Consider the following 22,157-nt stretch of genomic DNA (forward strand, 5'->3'; position numbering starts at 1 on the left):
TCAAGGGAATCCTGCCTGCCTAAACCAACATAGAGGCAGCACATGGACATCCATTTCAATAACCACCGATACACTTGGCATCCATGAATCTGTCTAATCCTGCCTTGAAGCTATCCAGGCTGACAGCTGTCACGACCTCTTCTGGAAGGGAATTCCATCAACCAAGGACCCTCTGGGTGAAGAAATATTTCCCTTTATTTGTCCTCACTTTCTTACCTATGAGCTTTAGGGAGGGCCCCCTCGCCCTAATATTGTGTGATACAGAAAATACTTTTTCTCTATCCACCTTTTCTATCCCATGCATGATTTTATACCCTTCGATCAAGTCACCCCTTAAACGCCGTCTTTCGAGGCTGAAGAGACCAAGGCGTTGCAATCTGGTTTCCTAAAGCAGGGGCTCCATTTCCTTGATCGTACTTGTTGGTTTGTGAAAAAGAGTCTTCCCCATCATTTATTTTTTATTTTTTATATTAAAATGTATTTGCCGCCCATCTCGTATCCAATGACTCTATTAATTGGTCTTTTTCCATGGGAGTTTTTGGGGAAAGAGACCTTTTACGTACGAACAAAGAAAAACAACGTTGTTTGAAAAACAACAAGGTTCTGGCTGATGGGATTTGGAGAAGGCTGACTCTATAGGATCTGACCAGCCGCTGGGATATATGAGGCAGAAGACGGTCCCGTAGGTAATCTGGTCCGAGGCCATGTAGGGCTTTATAGGCCATAACAAATGCGGCCGCATGAGTGGTCATGGGCCTTTCTAGACATGCCCGTGTTTCTCCAACACTCCGTGAACTGCATTGGTTGCTGATTGGTTTTCGGACACAATTCAAAGTGTTGGTAATGACCTATAAAGCCCTACATGACATCGGGCCAGATTACTTGCGGGACCGCCTTCTGCCATATGAATCCCAGCGACTGGTCAGGTCCCACAGAATCAGCCTTCTCCAGGTCCCGTCAGCTAGACAATGTCACTTGGTGGGGCCTAGGGGAAGAGCCTTCTCTGTGGTGGCCCCGGCCCTCTGGAATCAGCTCCCCCCCCGGAGATTTGCTTTAATTCTTGGAGCGTTGGTTCTTGAAGCCAAGCCTTGCGGGCGGACAAGACCACCCTAACTCGCCCAAGGGGGGAGGAGCTGAGGGCATTGTTGGGTCAGGGGGCCGTTGCTTATTGCCGCCTGCCACTGCCGCCTCTTCTTCCCCCACCCACCTAAGCCGTTTCCCTTAGTGGTAGCGTCCGACCTCCCAGCTGACCGGCCTGGAATCATGGCTTTGAGTCCTGGCCTGGATCCCTCTTGCCTTGAGCTTCCCCTGCCCTGACCCTGAGCACCGATGCTGCCATCGCCACCACCAAGGGAAACGCCGGCAGTGAGCGCAGCAAAGCCCCCAGCTTGCCGCCTCGTTGCCCCTGCGGGCTCTGGGGAGTAAGTAAAACCAGGAATGGAGGAGGGAGGGGGAGGAAGGAAGGGAAATTTGACTTTTGCGGGCGGTCTTGGAACGTATTCCCCGCGAAAGTCAAGGGACCACTGTAATAAATAAAATAAATAACCAACACTTTGAATTGCGTTCAGCAACCAATCGGCAACCAACGCAGCTGGCTCAACCCTCGTTGGTTTCAATGCCCTGCAAAAACTCCCCGGGACTGACCTCTGAACACGAAGACATGACGCTGCCGCTCCCGCCTCCGTTGACCGTCTGTGCGCTGGTCCCGTGTGAATGGAACATCCCTGCCGTGACGGGGGTCGGGTTAGCGGTGGTACAGTAGAGAGGCATAGTCTGCGTTGGCGACGGAGAAGCAGCAGGGCTGGGCACAGGGCCCGGTGGGCAAGCGGGCGCCGTAGGGAGCCGGGCAAAAGTAGGGGAGGTGGCGGGAGTGCTCCCGGGTAGGGTGCGGCAACTGGAGGCAGTTGGTCCGGCTGTCGGCACTGGCGTGGAAGCCGTGGCGGTGCCTCCGGCTTGTTCCCCACGGCTGGCAATCACGTGGCGGTGCTGGAGCTGCCCGCTGTTCTGCTGAGCTGCCAGCTGCAGCTGGACAAACATCATGTGGTCGCCGACCCGCAGGGCAAGGGTCAGGGGGGACCTCCCGGACAGGAAGTCATTTACCTGGAAAAGAGAGCGGCAGGTGGAGTGGTTAGCTCAGAGGGCTGATTTTAACATAGAAACACAGAAACATAGAAGATTGACGGCAGAAAAAGACCTCATGGTCCATCTAGTCTGCTCTTATACTATTTCCTGTATTTTATCTTGGGATGGATTTATGTTTATCCCAGGCATGTTTAATTCAGTTACTGTGGATTTACCAACCACGTCTGCTGGAAGTTTGTTCCAAGGATCTACTACTCTTTCAGTGAAATAATATTTTCTCACGTTGCTTTTGATCTTTCCCCCAACTAACTTCAGATTGTGTCCCCTTGTTCTTGTGCTCACTTTCCTATTAAAAACACTTCCCTCCTGGACCTTATTTAACCCTTTAACATATTTAAATGTTTCGATCATGTCCCCCCTTTCCCTTCTGTCCTCCAGACTATACAGATTGAGTTCATTAAGTCTTTCCTGATACGTTTTATGCTTAAGACCTTCCACCATTCTTGTAGCCCGTCTTTGGACCCGTTCAATTTTGTCCATATCTTTTTTGTAGGTGAGGTCTCCAGAACTGAACACAGTATTATTCCAAATGTGGTCTCACCAGCACTCTACATAGCGGGATCACAATCTCCCTCTTCCTGCTTGTTATACCTCTAGCTATGCAGCCAAGCATCCTACTTGCTTTTCCTACCGCCCAACCACACTGCTCACCCATTTTGAGACTGTCAGAAATCACTACCCCTAAATCCTTCTCTTCTGAAGTTTTTGCTAACACAGAACTGCCAATGCAATACTCAGATTGAGGATTCCTTTTCCCCAACAGGGTGTCCAAGGGGAAAACATTTTGAAATCCCCTGGTATTTCCTTGTAACTTGCGATCTAGTTAAGACGCAATCGTAGATGACGTCAAACCAAACGGCTAAGCCATGGAGAAATATCGGTAGCTGAGGAAGTAAATTGTTGCCACAGTTATGCTCATTTTTGCTTGACTCTGCCAGGCAGCGCAATCCGGGGTTTTTTAAAAATGATTTTCCCCTGGCTTTTAAACATTTTAATACAGTTTGGTTCCCCCCCCCAACCCGATTTATTCTGTTTTTTTCACGAATTCCCTGATAGTTCCCTGATATTTCCCGAACCGATTTCTCTGATAATTCCCTGATTTCCTGTGGTTTCAACGGGGCACAAAGATATTCCTGGACCCCCCACCCCACCAAGACAAGTAGTAGATGGAAATTAGTGCTACCAGGTGCAGGAGTAGATTAAATTAAACCTTAAGTTACTGCAGTTACAAATAGCATCCAAAATTAAATCAAGAGTCCGAGTCCACATTCCTCAATGTTCCAATTTATTAGCAAAGCCATGTTGGCACACCTGTGAGAAACCCGAATCTAAAGCTACCAGGGTTTCTCCACCCAGTTTGAAGTTCAATCCCTGGTTCCCACACCCACAAGTTCGTCGCCAACGTGTCCAATGCTTCCGGGCAGGTGTCGAACAAAGGATGACCTTGAGAATCTAAGAAGGAATTTGTCATGGCTACTTCCTCCCTGCAGCAACTCCTCCCAAATTCCCACAGCATGAATACAGTCCAATGCATAATATGTGGCAGGCCAAAGTCTCCAAATCAAACAATCCCTGACAACTACATAAGTACTATAGAAGCGGTCCTTGACTTATGACCGTTCACTTAGTGATATTTTCAAGTCACCACTGATCTGGAAAAAAAGAAATTTGCTACTCAATGTTTGACATGGTCAGACTCGGTCACATGGCTCAGGAATTTTGGGAATTGAAGTCCACAGGTCTACGGAGAGGGGCGGCATACAAATCCAGTAAATAATAATAATAATAATAATAATAATAATAATAATAATGGGGCCATAATTCCCCACTGCAGAACAAGAGGCCAAAGAGAATGAAAAATGTCCCTAATTTAATAATAATAATAATAATAATAATAATAATAATAATAATTTATTAGATTTGTATGCCGCCCACAACAGAATACAATGTCACAAATCCAATATATTAAAAAACACATAAAAAACCCATTATTAAAACCATACAACTCAGTCATACCATTCACAAATCTACCGTAGCCTACGGGTAACTCAGTTACCCCATGCCTGGCGACACAGGTGGGTTTTAAGTGGCTTACGAAAGGCAAGGAGGGTGGGGGCGGTTCTAATCTCTGGGAGGAGTTGATTCCAGAGGGTTGGGGCCGCCACAGAGAAGGTTCTTCCCCTGGGTCCTGTCTGACGACATTGTTTAGTCAATAGGACCTGGAGAAGGCTGACTCTGTGGGACTGGTATCATCTGGCGGGCCCCAGGGGAAGAGGCTTCTCTGTGGTGGCCCTGGCCCTCTGGAATCAACTGCCCCCAGAGACCTAAACTGCCCCCACCCTCCTTGTCTTTCGTAAATTGCTTAAGACCCACCTGTATTGCCAGGCATGGGGGAACTGCCCCAAGCTTATATAGTTTTATGTATGGTATGCTTGCGTTGTATGGTTTTAATGATGGGTTTTCTTTAGATGTTTTTTAAATATTAGATTTGTTACATTGTTATCATTGTTGTTGTGAGCCGCTCCGAGTCTCCGGAGAGGGGCGACATACAAATCTAATAAATTATAATAATACTAATATTAATATTAATATTATTATTATTATTATTGGGGTGCTCCTGATCTCATTGGTAAGCAAACCCTTGCACCAGCTGAGCTACTTTTACAACCCGACATACACCCAGCAAGCGGCTAGACCTCACGGAGGACACCACATCCTTCAGCAACGCCACGTGGGCAAGAGATGGGAGGATGAGCAAGGACGACGGCAGCAAGGACGTGAGAAACGGAGCAGCGCAAATGATGCGCGAGCCCTCAAAGAAGGTGGCAACCTCCAGCTTCCGAAAACAAAGCGTGCCGAAAGAAAAAGGACGCGTCCCACCTCGTTGACGGAGAATCGGCCCTTCTGCACAACTTCCTGTCAACGCACAATCAACAACACCCGCCCCCCTCTTCCTTCGCCTCTGCAAAAAACGTCAGCAAAAAACCAGAGAGAGAGAGAAAGACGAAAGGCGGACGGATTATGCTGTTATCCATGCCTCCAGCTTAAAACACCCAAGTTTATTCTGCTGCACGAATCCCAGCGACCAGTTGGCCTTCTCCGGGTCCCGTCGACTAAGCAATGTCGTTTGGTGGGACCCAGAGGAAGAGCCTTCTCTGTGGCGGCCCCAACCCTCTGGAACCAGCTCCCCCCAGAGATCAGAATTGCCCCCACCCTCCTCGCCTTTCGTAAGCTCCTTAAAGCCCACCTCTGTCGTCAGGCATGGGGGAATTGAGATACTCCTTTCCCCCTAGGCCTATACAATTTATGCATGGTATGTTTGTGTGTATGCTTGGTTTTTAATAAGGGTTTTTAGTTATTTTAAATATTAGATTTGTTATATGTTGTTTTATTATTGTTGTTAGCCGCCCCGAGTTTAGGAGAGGGGCGGCATACAAATCTGATTAATAATAATAATAATAATAATTTATTTTATTTATTATTTATTTATTAGATTTGTATGCCGCCCCTCTCCGTAGACTCGGGGCGGCTCACAACACAATAAAACAGTTCATGACAAATCTAATAATTTACAATTTAAAATATTTTTAAAAACCCATTATTAAAAAAACATACATACAAACATACCATACATAAATTATATAGGCCTGGGAAATAATAATAATAATAATAATAAAATAATAATATAAACTAATAATAATAAAATAAAATAATATAAAATAATAATAATAAAATAATAAAATAATAAAAATATAAAATAATAATAATAAAATAAAATAATAATAATAATAATAATGTAAAATAATAATAATAAAATAATAAAATAATAATGAAATAATAATAATAATAATAATATAAAATAATAAAAATAAAATAATAAAATAATAATAATAAAATAATAAAATAATAAAATAATAATAATAATTAAAAAAAATAAAGCCTTCTCCCACTTCTGCCTTTCTTTCTATCCTTCCTTTCCTCCCTTCCCCCAGCCCGGCTTTGTGCCTCAATGCAAAGACGGAAGCGCGGATGGGGAGGGCGGATGGGGAGGGCGGGTGGGAGGTTTCTGAGAAACCCGTGGGAACGGCAGCTCGAGGAAAGGTGGCGGTCTGAGAGATGCAGCCGGCTGTGCCGAGCAGAGCCTCTTACGGGAGGAAGAGGTGGGTGGGGAGGCGAGTTTCGGACACCAGGTAGGAAAAAACGATTGGGGTGGAGGTGGGGGAGCCAGCAACCTTTGAGTAGGACTTTTGAAGAAAAGAAACTTAATTTTTATTTTTTTGGTCCATGCATATAAATATAAAACAAGAGTGGGAGGGAGCTAGAGAAAAACCTACGTCCTGTTGTCCCAAGAGGGCACCTGGGCATGTGCAGAAGACTCCCCTCCATGCCACCCCAGCAAAAGGAAGGGCGATTGCGTAATTCACACCTCTGCTCCTTCCTCTCCTGTTATTATATAGCCTGCTTTTTGAGATCCAGAGACCTCAAAATCACGGCTGAATAATCCTTTAAACCAGGGGTTCTCAGCCTTTCTAATGCCGCGACCCCTTAATACAGTTCACCATCTGAAGTTAGTTGGGGGAAAGATCAAAAGCAACGTGAGAAAATATTATTTTACTGAAAGAGTAGTAGATGCTTGGAACAAACTTCCAGCAGACGTGGTTGGTAAATCCACAGCAACTGAATTTAAACATGCCTGGGATAAACATAGATCCATCCTAAGATAAAAATACAGAAAATAGTATAAGGGCAGACTAGATGGATCATGAGGTCTTTTTCTGCCGTCAGACTTCTATGTTTCTATGTTTCCTCATGTTGTGGTGACCCCCAACCATAAGTCTAGCACCAATTATCCTAGCAGGGCTTTAAGCTGATTGGCAGGAAGGTCAGAGGGACACCCCCACTGTAAACACCTGATTGGTTTGATTGTAAAAATATGTTCCAAGGTGCCAGAATAGAAGCTTTAGTTCCTAACACAGTGGGGAATTTATCTTTTCCCAGGGTCTTAGGGGACCCCTGTGACCCCCAAAGAGGTCCCGAGTCCGACCCCCAGGTTGAGAACCACTGCTTTAAACAAACCGACTTCCATTACTGCCCTGGCTTTAAAATCCAAGCAAGGTTAATCACAGAGGATCGCAGAATACGGTAAGGACTTTTGCAATACTTAACCAGGAAGCGGAGCCTCCATTTACAAGGGCAGTCTATCCCCAAAAGCAAAGCAGCACTTTAAGGATTGAGAGTCTTTTCAAATGCATCAAAATTACGATCAAAATAGAGGGTCAAATGAGACCTCCATCACACACCAGCATCAAGAGTTGTGGTTTTCATTGTGGGTCTAAAAGGCATTAATGGAGTAGAACAGCGAACCCTAATTGCAATAGTGTGTAGAACTTACTTATTTATTAATTTATTATTTAGATTTGTATGCCGCCCCTCTCCACAGACTCGGGGCGGCTCACAACAAAGTGAAAACAATTTACAACAAATCTAAATTACTGTTTAAAAATATTTAAAAGACCCCATTTTCTAAACACACATACATACAAACATACCATTCATAAATTGTATATGCCCGGGGGAGATGTCTCAGTTCCCCTATGCCTGACGACAAAGGTGGGTCTTAAGGAGCTTACGAAAGGCAAGGAGGGTAGGGGCAGTTCTAATCTCCGGGGGGAGTTGCTTCCAGAGGGCCGGGGCCGCCACAGAGAAGGCTCTTCCCCTGGGGCCCGGCAACCGACATTGTTTAGTTGACGGGATCCGGAGAAGGCCCACTCTGTGGGACCTAATCGGTCGCTGGGATTCGTGCGGCAGCAGGCGGTCTCGGAGATATTCTGGTCCAGTGCCATGAAGGGCTTTAAAGGTCATAACCAACACTTCCATCGCAGTTCAAGCAGAACTGCGATGGGGAAAAAAAATTAAAATCTTCTCCAACTTGGTGCCCCCCCTGCAGGAATGCTAGACTACAATTCCCATTGTCCTTAGCCAGGCCAGCACATAAATAAATAAATATAAATAAATGGGACCGCCAGATTAAATTGTCAAGGAACAAAGGAAACCCCCCCCCTCGAAAAAAGTATCCCCACGGGCTGCAGACAAAATGCAGCCCTCGGAGGCACAAACTGGTGGTACCACTGTCAGTCTGGGCCACACCAGGTGATTCCTGGGCCTTAAAACCTCAGGCCTCCCACTCTGGTTTACCCTGAAATTTGAGAGCATTGGTTAAAACCTTTATATATAGCATGTATGGATGGATATACGCATGTATGTATGTGCAACATATTTTTGCTGAATTGAAAAGGAAGATTAGTATAGACCTATTTCGAGATTATTTCCTCTCATCAGCTAGCCATACCCTTACTGGGATTTGAACCTGCAGTTTCTGTGTTGCAAGGCAGAGAATTAACCTCTAGACCACAGGATCTCCTCCTTTCAGTTTTGTACCAGGGAAGTGTTATATGTTTCTTTTCCTTCTGTCAAATCACTCTGGTATAGCCAAATATGGGAGGAGCTTAATGCTTTCTTTTGCCTCTCTCTCTCTATAAATATTGCATGTGTGTGTGTGTGTATGTGCGTGTGTGTGTATGATTTTTTTTGTTAATTCTCCCTTCCATTTCATTATTAGGTAGAAGATAGAGTAGATAGGATAGATAGGATAGATAGACAGACAGACAGACAGACAGGATAGATAGATATTATTATTATTATTATTATTAATATTATTAATATTATTATTAATTAGATTTGTATGCCGCCCCTCTCCGAAGACTCCGAAGATAGATAGATCATAGATAGATCATATATAACATATCTTAATAATATCATATATATATGATATCTATGACCTATCTATGATCTATCTATATCTATCTAGTCCGTCCGTCCGTCCATCCATCCCTCTCTCTATCTATTTATCTATCTATCTATTTATCTCTATCTCTCTCTTTATCTATGATCTCTCTCTCTGATTTCTCTCTCTATATCTATCTATCTATCTATCTATCTATCATCTCTCTCTATCTATCCATCTCTCTCTCTCTCTATGATCTATCTATCTATCTATCTATCTATCTATCTATCATCTCTCTCTATCTATCCATCTCTCTCTCTCTCTATGATCTATCTATCTATCTATCTATCTATCTATCTATCTATCTATCCATCTCTCTCTCTATATGATCTATCTATCTATCTATCTATCTATCTATCTATCTATCTATCTATCTATCTATCTATCTATCTATCTATCAATCATCTATCTATCATCTCTCTATCTATCTATCTATCTATCATCCCTCTCTCTATCTCTATCTCTCTATCTATCATCTATCTCTGTCTGTCTGTCTGTCTGTCTGTCTGTCTGTCTGTCTGTCTCTCTCTCTCTCTATCTATCTTTCTATCTATCCAAACAAATAAGATCTCTGCCTCCTGACCTTCCCTCTCCGATCGCCCTGCTTTTGTATTACCAGTCACGAAATCCCAGATCCGGCCGAGTCACAAAAGCCCCCCCCCCTTACCAGCAGGCTGCTCTTTCCTTGCAGTCACGACATCCGCACTCAGCTCCCTCCCTCCCCTCCCCCCTTCCCCGTGCGCAAGGCAAGGTGCCCGCCGAGCACCCACCCAAGACAGTGCCCCCACCGCAAGCGGTTAAAAAGGGAAGGGAGGGGGGAAGGGCCTCCTTTAAGGAGAACAAGAGCCCCAGCTGCACGGGGGACCCCTCTGCACCCCCTCCCCTTCGTCTCCATGTTCATACATGCACACATGTCGTTTTGATGGGCTTCGGCCCTCCCCCTCCTTCCCCCCTCCCTCTCCGGAATTCCCTCTTCTTGGTGTCTGAATGCAAATCATTCCTTTGTTCTCCCAGGAACATCCAGAACAGATGGTAATTACCATACACACACACACACACAGCCAGCAAGGTTTGATTGACTGGGGGGTCCTCGGCTGGGGAGTCCCCCCCCCTGATCTTCTTTGTCTTGGTTGCCAAGCGCAGAGTTTTTAATTTAATTTAATTTTTGTTCAGAACGGGAAGCAGGTTAGGATACCAGAGAAAAGCCAGGGTTAGGTTTCCAAACGGCTTTTTCTTTTAAAATATTCTCTTTCCGGATCTTGGAGAAACTTCAGCGGCAGGAAGGGACACACACAAAGTAGGGTGGAGAGGAGACTGTATCTCAACCCCACAGGATGGAGAGGACACAATTTATTATTATTATTATTATTATTATTATTATTATTATTATTATTATTATTATAAGCCGCCCATTCCTGACGGACTCAGGGCAGTGTACCGTGTTCCCTCGATTTTCGTGGGTTCAAACTTCGCGAAACGTCTATACCACGGTTTTTCAAAAATGTTAATTAAAAAATACTTTGCGGTTTTCCCCCCTACACCACGGTTTTTCCTGCCCGATGACGTCATATATCATCGCCAAACTTTCGTCCACCTTTAATAAATATTTTTAAAAATAAACTTCAATAAATAAACATGGTGAGTAATAATCTAAATGGTTGCTAAGGGAATGGGAAATTGCAATTTAGGGGTTCAAAGTGTTAAGGGAAGGCTTGTGATACTGTTCATAGGCAAAAATAGTGTATTTACTTCCGCATCTCTACTTCGCGGAAATTCGACTTTCGCGGGCGGTCTCGGAACGCATCCCCCGCAAAAATCGAGGGAACATTGTACATAGATAAAACAAGAAATTATAATAAAGCCCCATATAAAACATTCTTCCATTCTAGGCTGGAACAGAATACTATTACCTGCTGGCAAAGCTATTATTTAAGGCCTTCCGGAAGGCTAGGAGAGTGGGGGCGGTGCGAATCTCAGGGGTTAGTTGGTTCCATAAGGCTGGAGCAGCCACAGAGAAGGCCCTCCCCCCACGATCCCGGATACTGTCTAGCCGACGGGACCCGGTGAAGGCCAACCCTGTGGGGTCTGATCAGGTGCTGGGAACTGTTAAGCAAAAGAGGGTTTCTCAACCCTCGGGGACTTTTAAGGGGTACGGATTTCCAACTTGGAGACTTTTAAGGGGTACGTGAGGAAGGGGGGATTCTGGGAGTTGAAGTCCAGGCCCCTTCAAAGTTGCCAAGGTCCAACGAAAAACAACAGCTCAAGGGCCGCCCACGCCTGCTTTATTCTAAGCCAAAGGAGCTTAAAGCTGGGCCTCCAACCCAGGAAGGGATTCGCGGAAATCTCTCCGAAAACAACCTGCCCCAAGACTTGATCCTTACAATCCCACTTCCACGCACCCAAAGCGGGAACATAGAAACATAGAACTCTGACGGCAGAAAAAGACCTCATGGTCCATCTAGTCTGCCCTTATACTATTTCCTGTATTTTATCTTAGGATGGATATATGTTCATCCCAGGCACGTTTAAATTCAGTTACTGTGGATTTATCAACCACGTCTGCTGGAAGTTTGTTCCAAGCATCTACTACTTTCAGTCAAATAATATTTTCTCATATTGCTTTTGATCTTTCCCCCAACTAACTTCAGATTGTGTCCCCCTTGTTCTTGTGTTCACTTTCTTATTAAAAACACTTCCCTCCTGGACCTTATTTAACTAAATTATCCTCTGAGATCTCGGTCTCCAGCTTCTCATTTTGGCCATCTTAAGACCTCTCCGTTTGCCCGCTAGGGATCAAGGCCGGAAAAAGAAAAAGACCTCATGGTCCATCTAGTCTGCCGTTATACTATTTCCTGTATTTTATCTTAGGATGGATATATGTTCATCCCAGGCAATGTTTAAATTCAGTGACTGTGGATTTACCTACCACGTCTGCTGGAAGTTTGTTCCAAGGATCTACTACTCTTTCAGTCAAATAATATTTTCTCATGTTGCTTTTGATCTTTCCCCCAACTAACTTCAGATTGTGCCCCCCTTGTTCTTGTGTTCACTTTCCTATTAAAAACACTTCCCTAACTAAATTATCCTCTGAGATCTCGCCTCCAGCTTCTCATTTTGGCCATCTTAAGACCTCTCCGTTTGTCCACTAGGGATCAAGGCCGGCTTGGACAGTTCCAAGAAGGGCCCCCTTTTTCCCTCCTTCCCATCCGTTCTGCTCTCCTCCAGATCCCTTTGACGTCAAGAGACCAACAATCTTCCGTTCACGGAGATTTCCTCCCCCCCCTCCCCCCCCGTCTTTGCTGGGATGACTCAGGTCCTGGCGTGCCACAGAATTCTTGGCAACGTCAACATGTCCTTTTCCTAAGCCGCCAGCCTCCCCCTGCGAGGACATGGGATGGGGGAGCAGGGAGGGGAAACGTTTCCAACACCCACAATTTTGCACACCACAAAGTGGTCACAAAAAACCCTGTCCGGGCCAATCAATAACAGGCCTGGTTTGATTCAGGCAACCCTTTCAAGGAGGGACCTCCAAAGGTATCTAGAGGTATGCATAGCTAGAGGTATAACAAGCAGGAAGAGGGAGATTATGATCCCCTTATATAGAGCACTGGTGAGACCACATTTGGAATACTGTGTTCAGTTCTGGAGACCTCACCTACAAAAAGATATTGACAAAACTGAACGGGTCCAAAGATGGGCTACAAGAATGGTGGAAGGTCTTAAGCATAAAACGTATCAGGAAAGACTTCATGAACTCAATCTGTATAGTCTGGAGGACAGAAGGAAAAGGGGGGACATGATCGAAACAGTTAAATATGTTAAAGAGTTAAATAAGGTCCAGGAGGGAAGTGTTTTTAATAGGAAAGTGAACACAAGAACAAGGGGACACAATCTGAAGTTAGTTGGGGGAAAGATCAAAAGCAACGTGAGAAAATATTATTTCACTGAAAGAGTAGTAGATCCTTGGAACAAACTTCCAGCAGACGTGGTTGGTAAATCCACAGTAACTGAATTTAAACATGCCTGGGATAAACACATATCCATCCTAAGATAAAACACAGGAAATAGTATAAGGGCAGACTAGATGGACCATGAGATCTTTTTCTGCCGTCAGTCTTCTATGTTTCTATGTTTCTAGACCAGAGGTCTCCAATGTTGGCAACTTTAAGCCTGGCGGACTTCAACTCCCAGAATTCCTGTGCTAACCAGTCAAGCGAGCGTTCAGCCCTAATCACCTCTCCTAGTGATTGACAGCACTCAGCTTCCAACAAATCTATCCTAAATCTGAAGCCTGACATTCATTCTCTGTAGGTGCAATTCCCAAATTTTCATGCAGAACGAGTGGGGTGCTAGAGTTTTTTAAATAAAGGTTTATTTGTTTATTTGTTTGATTGATAAGCAGCCGAACTCCCGCCTACAGCAACTAAAGCAATTAAAAAAAACAATTTAAAAATAAATCACTCCTATCCTCTTAGCCAGGGCTAGATGGTATATAGCTCACCATCCCAAGTTTTTCAGGTTTAAAGTTTTCAGGTTTAGGCTGCAACAGCGGAGTTTCAGAAGAAAAAAAAAATAACAAAAAAAAAATCATAAATCATAAATCACCGGAACTGGAAAATGCCCTTGAGGTCATCTAGTCTGACCTCCTTCCCCTGCCCAAAGGCGAATGAACTTGAGCCTCTTCAGCAAAAGGAAGACAACTCCATTCAGAGATAGGCCACACCAGACCAACACTGTGAAGCCTTTACTAATGTAAGAAAATAAATCAATCTATTTCCCCATTGATCAGACTTCTGCCCTTTAAACCAGTGTTTCCCAACCTTGGCAACTTGAAGATATTTGGACTTCAACTCCCAGAATTCCCCAGCCAGCGAATGCTGGCTGGGGAATTCTGGGAGTTGAAGTCCAAATATCTTCAAGTTGCCAAGGTTGGGAAACACTGCTTTAAACCAAAACAGAACAGGTCTGGTTCCTCTTAGGTGTGACAAAACTCTTTAAATGTTTACCTTACTTTGGACACACACACTTTATAGACCTTTTGCGCTTCCCCCCCCCCATCACCATCACCTTGCCAACATATAAGATAATCCTCAACTTATGACCATCTGTTTAACAACCATTTAAAATTATGATGGAACTGGGGTGGGTGGGAAGGTGACTTATGATCAGTTATCACACCACTGCAATGTCCCAACAGTCACATCATCAAATCTGGAAGGCATGTACAGTGGTACCCCTTCTTACAAACACCTCTACCTAAGAACTTTTCTAGATAAGAAGCGGGTGTTCGAGATTTTTTTTGCCTCTTCTCAAGAGCCATTTTCTACTTAAGAACCCGAGCTTCCGAAACTGTAACCAGAAAATGCAAGGAGAAGCCTCCGTGGGGCCTCTCTAGGAATCTCCTGGGAGGAAACAGGGCTGGAAAAGGCAGGGAGAAGCCTCCGTGGGGCCTCTCTAGGAATCTCCTGGGAGGAAACAGGGCTGGAAAAGGCAGGGAGAAGCCTCCATGGGGCCTCTCTAGGAATCTCCTGGGAGGAAACAGGGCTGGAAAAGGCAGGGAGAAGCCTCCGTGGGGCCTATCTAGGAATCTCCTGGGAGGAAACAGAGCTGGAAAAGGCAGGGAGAAGCCTCCGTGGGGCCTATCTAGGAATCTCCTGGGAGGAAACAGGGCCGGAAAAGGCAGGGAGAAGCCTCCATAGAGCCTATCTAGGAATCTCCTGGGAGGAAACAGGGCCGGAAAAGGCAGGGAGAAGCCTCCGTGGGGCCTATCTAGGAATCTCCTGGGAGGAAACAGAGCTGGAAAAGGCAGGGAGAAGCCTCCGTGGGGCCTATCTAGGAATCTCCTGGGAGGAAACAGAGCTGGAAAAGGCAGGGAGAAGCCTCCGTGGGGCCTATCTAGGAATCTCCTGGGAGGAAACAGGGCCGGAAAAGGCAGGGAGAAGCCTCCATAGAGCCTATCTAGGAATCTCCTGGGAGGAAACAGGGCCGGAAAAGGCAGGGAGAAGCCTCCATGGGGCCTCTCTAGGAATCTCCTGGGAGGAAACAGGGCCTCCACCCTCCCTGTGGTTTCCCCAATCGCACGCATTATTTGCTTTTACATTTATTCCTATGAGAAAAATTGCTTCTTCTTACAAACTTTTATAATAATAATAATAATAATAATAATAATAATAATAATAATAATAATTTATTAGAGTTGTATGCTGCCCCTCTCAGAAGACTCGCAGAGAAGAACCTGGTCACGGAACAAATTCAGTTCGTAAGTAGAGGTGGTTGCAATGTCTGGATCACCAATTGGTGACCTTCCCAGCTGGCTTCCAACAAGCCAAACCAATAGGGAAGCTGGATAACAGATGAATTCTGGGAGTTGAAGTCCAGAAATCTATAAAGTTACTTATAGATTGAGAAACATTGCTCCAAAGGGACCGAAAGGTTGGGAAACTAGTAAAAGAGGAAGGAAATCTAGAGCAAAGTTTCGTTGGGACAGAAAGCAAAGTCCAACTTCCAAAACGGAGAGAGAGAATTTAGATTAGACTCCATTCAATCACGCCTGGCCTAAATTAACCCTGGTTTCTTCCCTGACTGGGGATGGGGGCATTGTAAACACAGAGCGAGCTGGGCTTGGTAATCTTGGCAGCAATGCGAGCGGCCTCGTTTCGTAATCAGGAAGGTCCTCCAGTGTCAGATGATACACCCCCCCCCACCAATCCCAGCATCCACAGCCAGAGGAAACAATGGGATTTGTAATACAACCAGGAATATCACCAGTCTACTGGTTGTTTCTTAGTTGAATAGATGGGGCAAAAGGAAGAGAGGAATAGGCCCCACACTAAGAAGCTCCTCCTCCTTTTCTTCTTAGCCATCCATTGGTGGGGCTGAGGAATTCTGGGAGATGGAGTCCACAAGTCTTAAGATGACTGAGGAATTCTGGGAATTGGAGTCCACCAATCTTAAGGTGACTGAGGAATTCTGGGAATTGGAGTCCATCAATCTTAAGATGACTGAGGAATTCTGGGAATTGGAGTCCACCAATCTTAAGATGACTGAGGAATTCTGGGAATTGGAGTCCATCAATCTTAAGGTGACTGAGGAATTCTGGGAATTGGAGTCCATCAATCTTAAAATGAGTGAGGAATTCTGGGAGTTGAAATCCATCAGTCTTAAGGTGACAGGAATTCTGGGAGTTGAAGTCCACCAGTCTTAAGGTGACTGAGGAATTCTGGGAATTGGAGTCCACCAGTCTTAAGGTGACTGAGGAATTCTGGGAGTTGGAGTCCACCAATCTTACACTAACCGAGGAATTCTGGGAGTTTTAGTCCACCAGTCTTACGCTGACTGAGGGATTCTGGGAGTTGAAGTCCACCAGTCTTAAAAGTTGCCAAGTTTGGAGACCTCTGTCCTATCCCAACCAACCCTCCCTCTTTTGCATTTTAAATACAGTAAACTTAACTTCCGTATCCCTCCCTCCTCCCACCCTCCCCCTCTGGGCAATCCCTTAAAACTCCTCTTGCAACTCGGTTTTCTAAAATTGCAAAAGAACAGGAAGGGGTGTTATTATGTTGGGTTAAAAAAATATTTTTTAAAAAAGAGAAGAGTCACACACAACAAGGGAAGGGACAGGACTAAGGGAAGGAAAAGTAGGAAACGAAGAAGCCTTTTTTGGTGGTGGGGGAGGGCTGGGGGCAGGCTGGGGGAGGGCTGGGGGAGGGCTGGGGGAGGGCTGGGGGCAGAAGGGAAGGATGCAAAAAAAAAAACAATAGGGAGGAACAAATGGGCAAATTGCTTATGCAAACATGTTAAGGCAGTGTTTCCCAACCTTGGCAACTTGAAGATATTTGGACTTCAACTCCCAGAATTCCCCAGCCAGCCAGCAACTTTTCTAAATAAATAAATAAGTAAAATAAAATACAGTGGTACCTCTACCTATGAATGCCTCTACTTATGAACTTTTCTAGATAAGAACTGGCTGTTCAAGATGTTTTTGCCTCTTCTCAAGAACCATTTTCCACTTACAAACCCGAGCATCCAAATCTGTAACCGGAAAAAGCAGGGAGAAGCCTCTGTGGGGCCTCTCTAGGAATCTCCTGGGAGGAAACAGGGCCGGAAAAGGCAGGGAGAAGCCTCCGTGAGGCCTCTCTGGGAATCTCCTGGGAGGAAACAGTTCTGGAAAAGGCAGGGAGAAGCCTCCGTGAGGCCTCTCTAGGAATCTCCTGGGAGGAAACAGTTCTGGAAAAGGCAGGGAGAAGCCTCCGTTGGGCCTCTCTAGGAATCTCCTGGGAGGAAACAGGTCTGGAAAAGGTGGGGAGAAGCCTCCGTATGGCCTCTCTAGGAACCTCTTGGGAGGAAACAGGGCTGGAAAAGGCGAGGAGAAGCCTACGAAGGGCCTCTCTATGAATCTCCTGGGAGGAAACAGGGCCATGTATCTATGACCTATAAAGCCCTACATGGAATAGGACCGGAATATCTCCGAGACCGCCTTCTGCCGCATGAATCCCAGCGACCGGCAAGGTCCCAGAGTTGGTTTCCTTAGGGTCCCGTCGACCAAACAATGCCGGCTGGCGGGATCTAGGGGAAGAGCCTTCTCTGTGGTGGCCCCGGCCCTCTGGAATCAGCTCCCCCCAGAGATTCGCACTGCTCCCACCCTCATCGCCTTTCAAAAGAGTTTGAAAACTCATCTTTGCCGCCAAGCCTGGGCTTTTTATATCATCCCCCCTGACCAATGAACGTTATGATTGTTGAATGAATGGTAATGACAACTTCTTAAATTAGATTTTTTAAAGCATTGTTGTTTAAAAGTATTATTGATTGGATTTACTATTGGTTTTTTTTTTTTGTATGTGTGGTGAACTGCCCCGAGTCCCCAGAGAGGGGCAGCATACAAATCTAAAAAATCTAAAAAATCTCCTAAAAGATGGAAGAATTGGCCCAACCACAGCCTTTTAAAAGAAAAAAAGACAACTTCGCGGTCTCTACCTGAGTTGCATCTTACCTGAGTTTCAGTTAAACTTTCTAACGCTTGCATCACCGACTGTTCTGGCTTGGATGCTTGAGACTGTGGAAGGAAGAGAGAGAGGAAGTTTAGGTTCCTAATTTTCCTGCCCCTCGAGTGACCTCGGCCAGACCCTCACAGCATCCGGCCCGAAACCACGAATCCGCAAGAGGCTCAAGAAAAAAAAAAAATAAACTCACCATCAAGCCCGCTTCCACCATGGGTACCAAAGTCAGCTTGCTCCCTTCGCCGACCCCCAAATCTTGCAGCTTGCCTGAATTCAGACGACTGGAGGAGAGGGAAAAAAACAGTGGAAGGGGAAGAAAAAGTGAAGTTTTTTTTTAACAATGTCAGGAGTCACACGGATGACCAAAAAAACCCACCCACTTCCTCAAACATTTTTTTTAAAGGCCACTGTTATAAAAGACAGGGAAAAAAACTGCTAAGGAGGTTGTGATTAAAAAATAAAAAATTAAAATAAAATGTGAGAGGGCTGCTGTTTGCTTTTAAAAAAATATATGATTAAAATGGTATCCTGGGACAAAATTAGTTTCTTCCGATCGCTAATAAAAATGCAGCCAACTCCGAGAAATCTCTTTTTTTTCCTTCCTTTTTTTTTCATTTCTGTCCCACCCACCCAACAGGCGCTCCACTTTCCGCTCCTTATGTAAACATAATATTATAAGTCTCTCTCTCTCTCTCTTCCCTCGGCTGCCCCCATGAGAGAGAGACAGGCTGTGATTCTGCAGGCAAAAAAACCCTCTTGCTTTTTTCTAACAGGCTATGGTTCCAGACAATTGAATTGACAGATCTGGGCAGTTAAGGAAGGTTAAAATAAAGGTGGGGGTGGGATAGAGAAGGCTGATAAAAGAATCCCATCAGCATCTATTGAATATTTTGGGTTGGGTGGTGGTGGGTTCTAGGAGAGAACTTGAAGGTGGGTGAATTATATTTTCATTTTTTTTCCAGTCAAAGGGGTTGGGGGTGCGAACGGGAACAGATACTTAATGGATAAAACCCGGCACCTTTGCCCATTGAATTCCAAATAAATCAGAATATCTTCCCTAAGCTTGTGCAGAGACTTGGAACTTCTTAATTGCCAGAAAGACTGGAAGAATTAAAATGACACTTTAAAAAAAAAGACAAATTTAAAGCTAGATTTTTAAGATCTTATTTCCAGTGGCCTTCAGTTTTGGAGGGGGGTGGGAAGGAGGATAAATAAAAGGAGAGGTTTGGGGGGCAGACTTTTTTTTTTAAAAAAAGGAAATAATTTTAAAGATAGATGGGAGAAGATTTTCAGATCTTTGTTCAGTGGCCTTCGGCTGGGGAGGGGAAGCATTATAAATAAGAGGAGTGGGTGGGAGTGGGGAGGGGGTTTGGGGCCCTCTTGCAGCAGCAAAGCAAGCAATGGAGTTGATTGTACAAAGCCAAGAGCTGTTTTGCATCTAAAGGGTTTGAGCCCTTCGGCATTCTCTAACAAAGCTAAGGGGGGGGGGGGTGTTAGTTAAACAAAGAGAGTGGCTCAGACAAATCCAGATAGCCCTGTCCTCCCCACCCCCAGACCAAACCCTTCCCCCACCCCCCTCCTCACAAAGGCCCAGCCAGCCTCCAGGATTTCTCTCTCCTCTCCTCCAGGAATATCATTTTTTCCTTTTATTTTTTATTTTTTAAAAAAAGCAATTGGAAGGCCTGCCTGCATAAGAGGCAGCCTGCAACCCATGGGAAAGCGGGTGTGTGTGCGCGTAGGTGTGCACGCTACCCAAATTCAACCTTCAGAACAAAGGGCAGAGACCGACAGAAAGGGGGATCCGAATTCTCCAATAAACCTCTTTTTTTGGGGGGGGGGGAGAGAGGAAGAGAAAAGGCTGGCTTAAAAGAGGGTTTTGCCTTTTATTCTCCTAAGTCTTCCTCCTTGGGCAAAAGGCTGCCAGGACAAAATTATTATTATTATTATTACTATTATTATTATTATTATTATTATTATTATTATTATTTATTAGATTTGTATGCCACCCCTCTCCGGAGACTCGGAGCGACAGAAACTGAGATCAAATCAAAAGATATGAATATTTCTTCTCTCCCCCCCCAGGGAGAAAAAGAGGAGGGGGGGGAAAGAGAGAGGTTGAATGGGGAAGGGGAGGGCTAACTCTGCCAATTAAGGCTACCCAGCATGTTATTTATGGCGGGGAGGTGGGCTACACTCTTCTACTCTTTACAAAAGGCTTCTGAGTGGTTTTTTAAAAAAAAACCAAGGGGATAAATCAGGAATAAGGTATTTTGCAGAAATTCACAAAAGAGATTCAAGCTGAATTTTTCGCTTCTAGCTAATTACTCTATCAAGTCCCTCTGGCTATTTTATGATATATGCCTGGACATTTAAAAAAAAAGAATTGCCACTGCAGACCCTCCCTCTCTCTCTCTTTCTCTGTATATATATATCTAGATAGAGAGAGAGAGACGGAGGGAGGGAGGGAGAGAGAGAGAGAGAGAGAGAGAGAGAGAGAGAATGAGAGAGAGAGAATTCCTTCTGTAAAGATACATGGATTCTTATCTTAAACAGTATTCCACAATCAGCACATTTCCAACGTTTTTTGTAAAAGAAAATAAAAGAGATATAATAGACAGGCACCCACAAAGGTTTCTGTAGACGTTCCCACGCACACAAATACCCCAGAAAGTTCAAGGCAATCGCTGAGCAGCCAAGAGGCTTGTACCCTGTCTACTTTCCTCCATAGGCTTCTGGGCTGCAGTTCAAAAGAACCCCCCCACCCCAAAGCCCCAGAAAAAAACCCTCCAGGAGCTCCTAAGCAGTTCTGGAGCAATACTGCCTTCTCTACCGCCCCGCTACCACCACCACCACCACCGGAACTCAAGGAGGTTTCCTGAGGCGCCAAGCGACTTAGCAAAAAAATAAAAAAGCTTTTAATTAAGGTCCCTCCCAGTTTAAAAAAGGAAAAAAAAAAGAAATGGGTTCAAATGCTAACTTCCCACTATCTCCTACGCCCCCACCAAAAGGGGGGGAGGGAGATGGGAAAGGGATGAAAGACTCCAGAGAGAGAGAGAGAAAGAAAGGAAGGGAGGGAGGGAGGGGAGGAAAGAAAGAAGGAAAGGGGGAAAGAAAGAAAGAAGGGGGAGGAAGGAAGGAAGGAAAGGAAGAAAAAAGGAAAAAGAAAGAAAGAAGGGGAGGGAGGGAAGGAAGGAAAGCAAGAAGGGGAGAGAGAAGGAAAGAAGGAAGAAGGGGAGAGGGAAGGAAGGAAAGAAGGAAGAAAAGAAGGAAAAAAGAAAGAGGGGGGGAGGGAAGGAAAGAAAGAAAGAAAGGGAGGAAAAGAAAGAAAGAAGGGGAGGGAAGGAAGGAAGGAAAGGAAGAAAAAAGGAAAAAGAAAGAAAGAAGGGGAGGGAGGGAAGGAAGGAAAGCAAGAAGGGGAGAGAGAAGGAAAGAAGGAAGAAGGGGAGAGGGAAGGAAGGAAAGAAGGAAGAAAAGAAGGAAAAAAGAAAGAGGGGGGGAGGGAAGGAAAGAAAGAAAGAAAGGGAGGAAAAGAAAGAAAGAAGGGGAGGGAAGGAAGGAAGGAAAGGAGGAAGGAAGGAAGGAAAAAAGAAAGGGAGGGAGGGGAGGAAAGAAAGAAAGAAGGGGAGGGAGGAGAGGAAGGAAAGAAGGAAGGAAGGAAAAAAAGAAAGGGAGGGAAGGAAGGAAGGAAGGGGGAAGAAAGAGAAAGAAAGAAAGAAAAGACCCCCCCCTCCAAGAAGAGACCGCCTGTACCTTTCTTTATGCAGGAGAGCCAGCCGCTCCTTGGGGACTTTCAGCCTCTGAGACAGCCTCCTCTTCAGACCTTCCACCGTCTCTTCCACGGGCACAGAGAGCTCATACCGGGCCCCGGTGGTCGTGTGAATGAAAACATTCATAGGAGGCTCACTCTGGACGGCGTCGCAGGCTGGGGGTCCCCGGCTGCAGCTTCTGGGGGTGGGTTGGTGGTCCATTCGAGTCACCTGGGGCCGGGAGGGGGGGCAGAGGAGGAGGAGGCGGAGATGAGGCCAAGGGAAGCTGGCAGACGGGGCTGCCCCGCAGACAAAGGAGCCCCTTCCTCTCCCCCCAGCCCCCCCCCCCCCGCCGCCTTTACCCGACCCCGGAGCGACCCACGCCGTCTCCTTCCTTTCTCTCCCCCCCCCCTCCCTCGGCCGGCCGCA

The 22,157-nt window shown here is 45.4% G+C and overlaps 1 protein-coding gene across 9 annotated transcripts in view; it reads right to left on the reverse strand.

The window, feature by feature from the left end:
• The window catches only part of MIDN (midnolin), a 72,701-nt gene that overhangs the window by 24,297 nt on the left and 26,247 nt on the right, over nt 1-22,157 (reverse strand). For 7 of the 9 annotated variants that reach the window (XM_070745261.1, XM_070745231.1, XM_070745222.1 and 4 more), the window contains 4 exons: nt 21,733-21,959; nt 18,176-18,263; nt 17,976-18,038; nt 1,645-2,100 (listed from right to left, as the gene is read on the reverse strand). In XM_070745261.1, the coding sequence (XP_070601362.1) occupies nt 1,645-2,100; nt 17,976-18,038; nt 18,176-18,263; nt 21,733-21,950 (825 nt within the window). In that variant the 5' untranslated portion in view covers nt 21,951-21,959. Of the gene's footprint in view, nt 1-1,644; nt 2,101-17,975; nt 18,039-18,175; nt 18,264-20,608; nt 20,860-21,732; nt 21,960-22,157 lie in introns of those variants that run through there. The other 2 variants (XM_070745288.1, XM_070745278.1) reach the window with 2 other exon arrangements.

This window comes from Erythrolamprus reginae, chromosome 1 (genome assembly GCF_031021105.1).
Source record: "Erythrolamprus reginae isolate rEryReg1 chromosome 1, rEryReg1.hap1, whole genome shotgun sequence".
NCBI classification, from domain to species: Eukaryota; Metazoa; Chordata; class Lepidosauria; order Squamata; family Dipsadidae; genus Erythrolamprus; species Erythrolamprus reginae.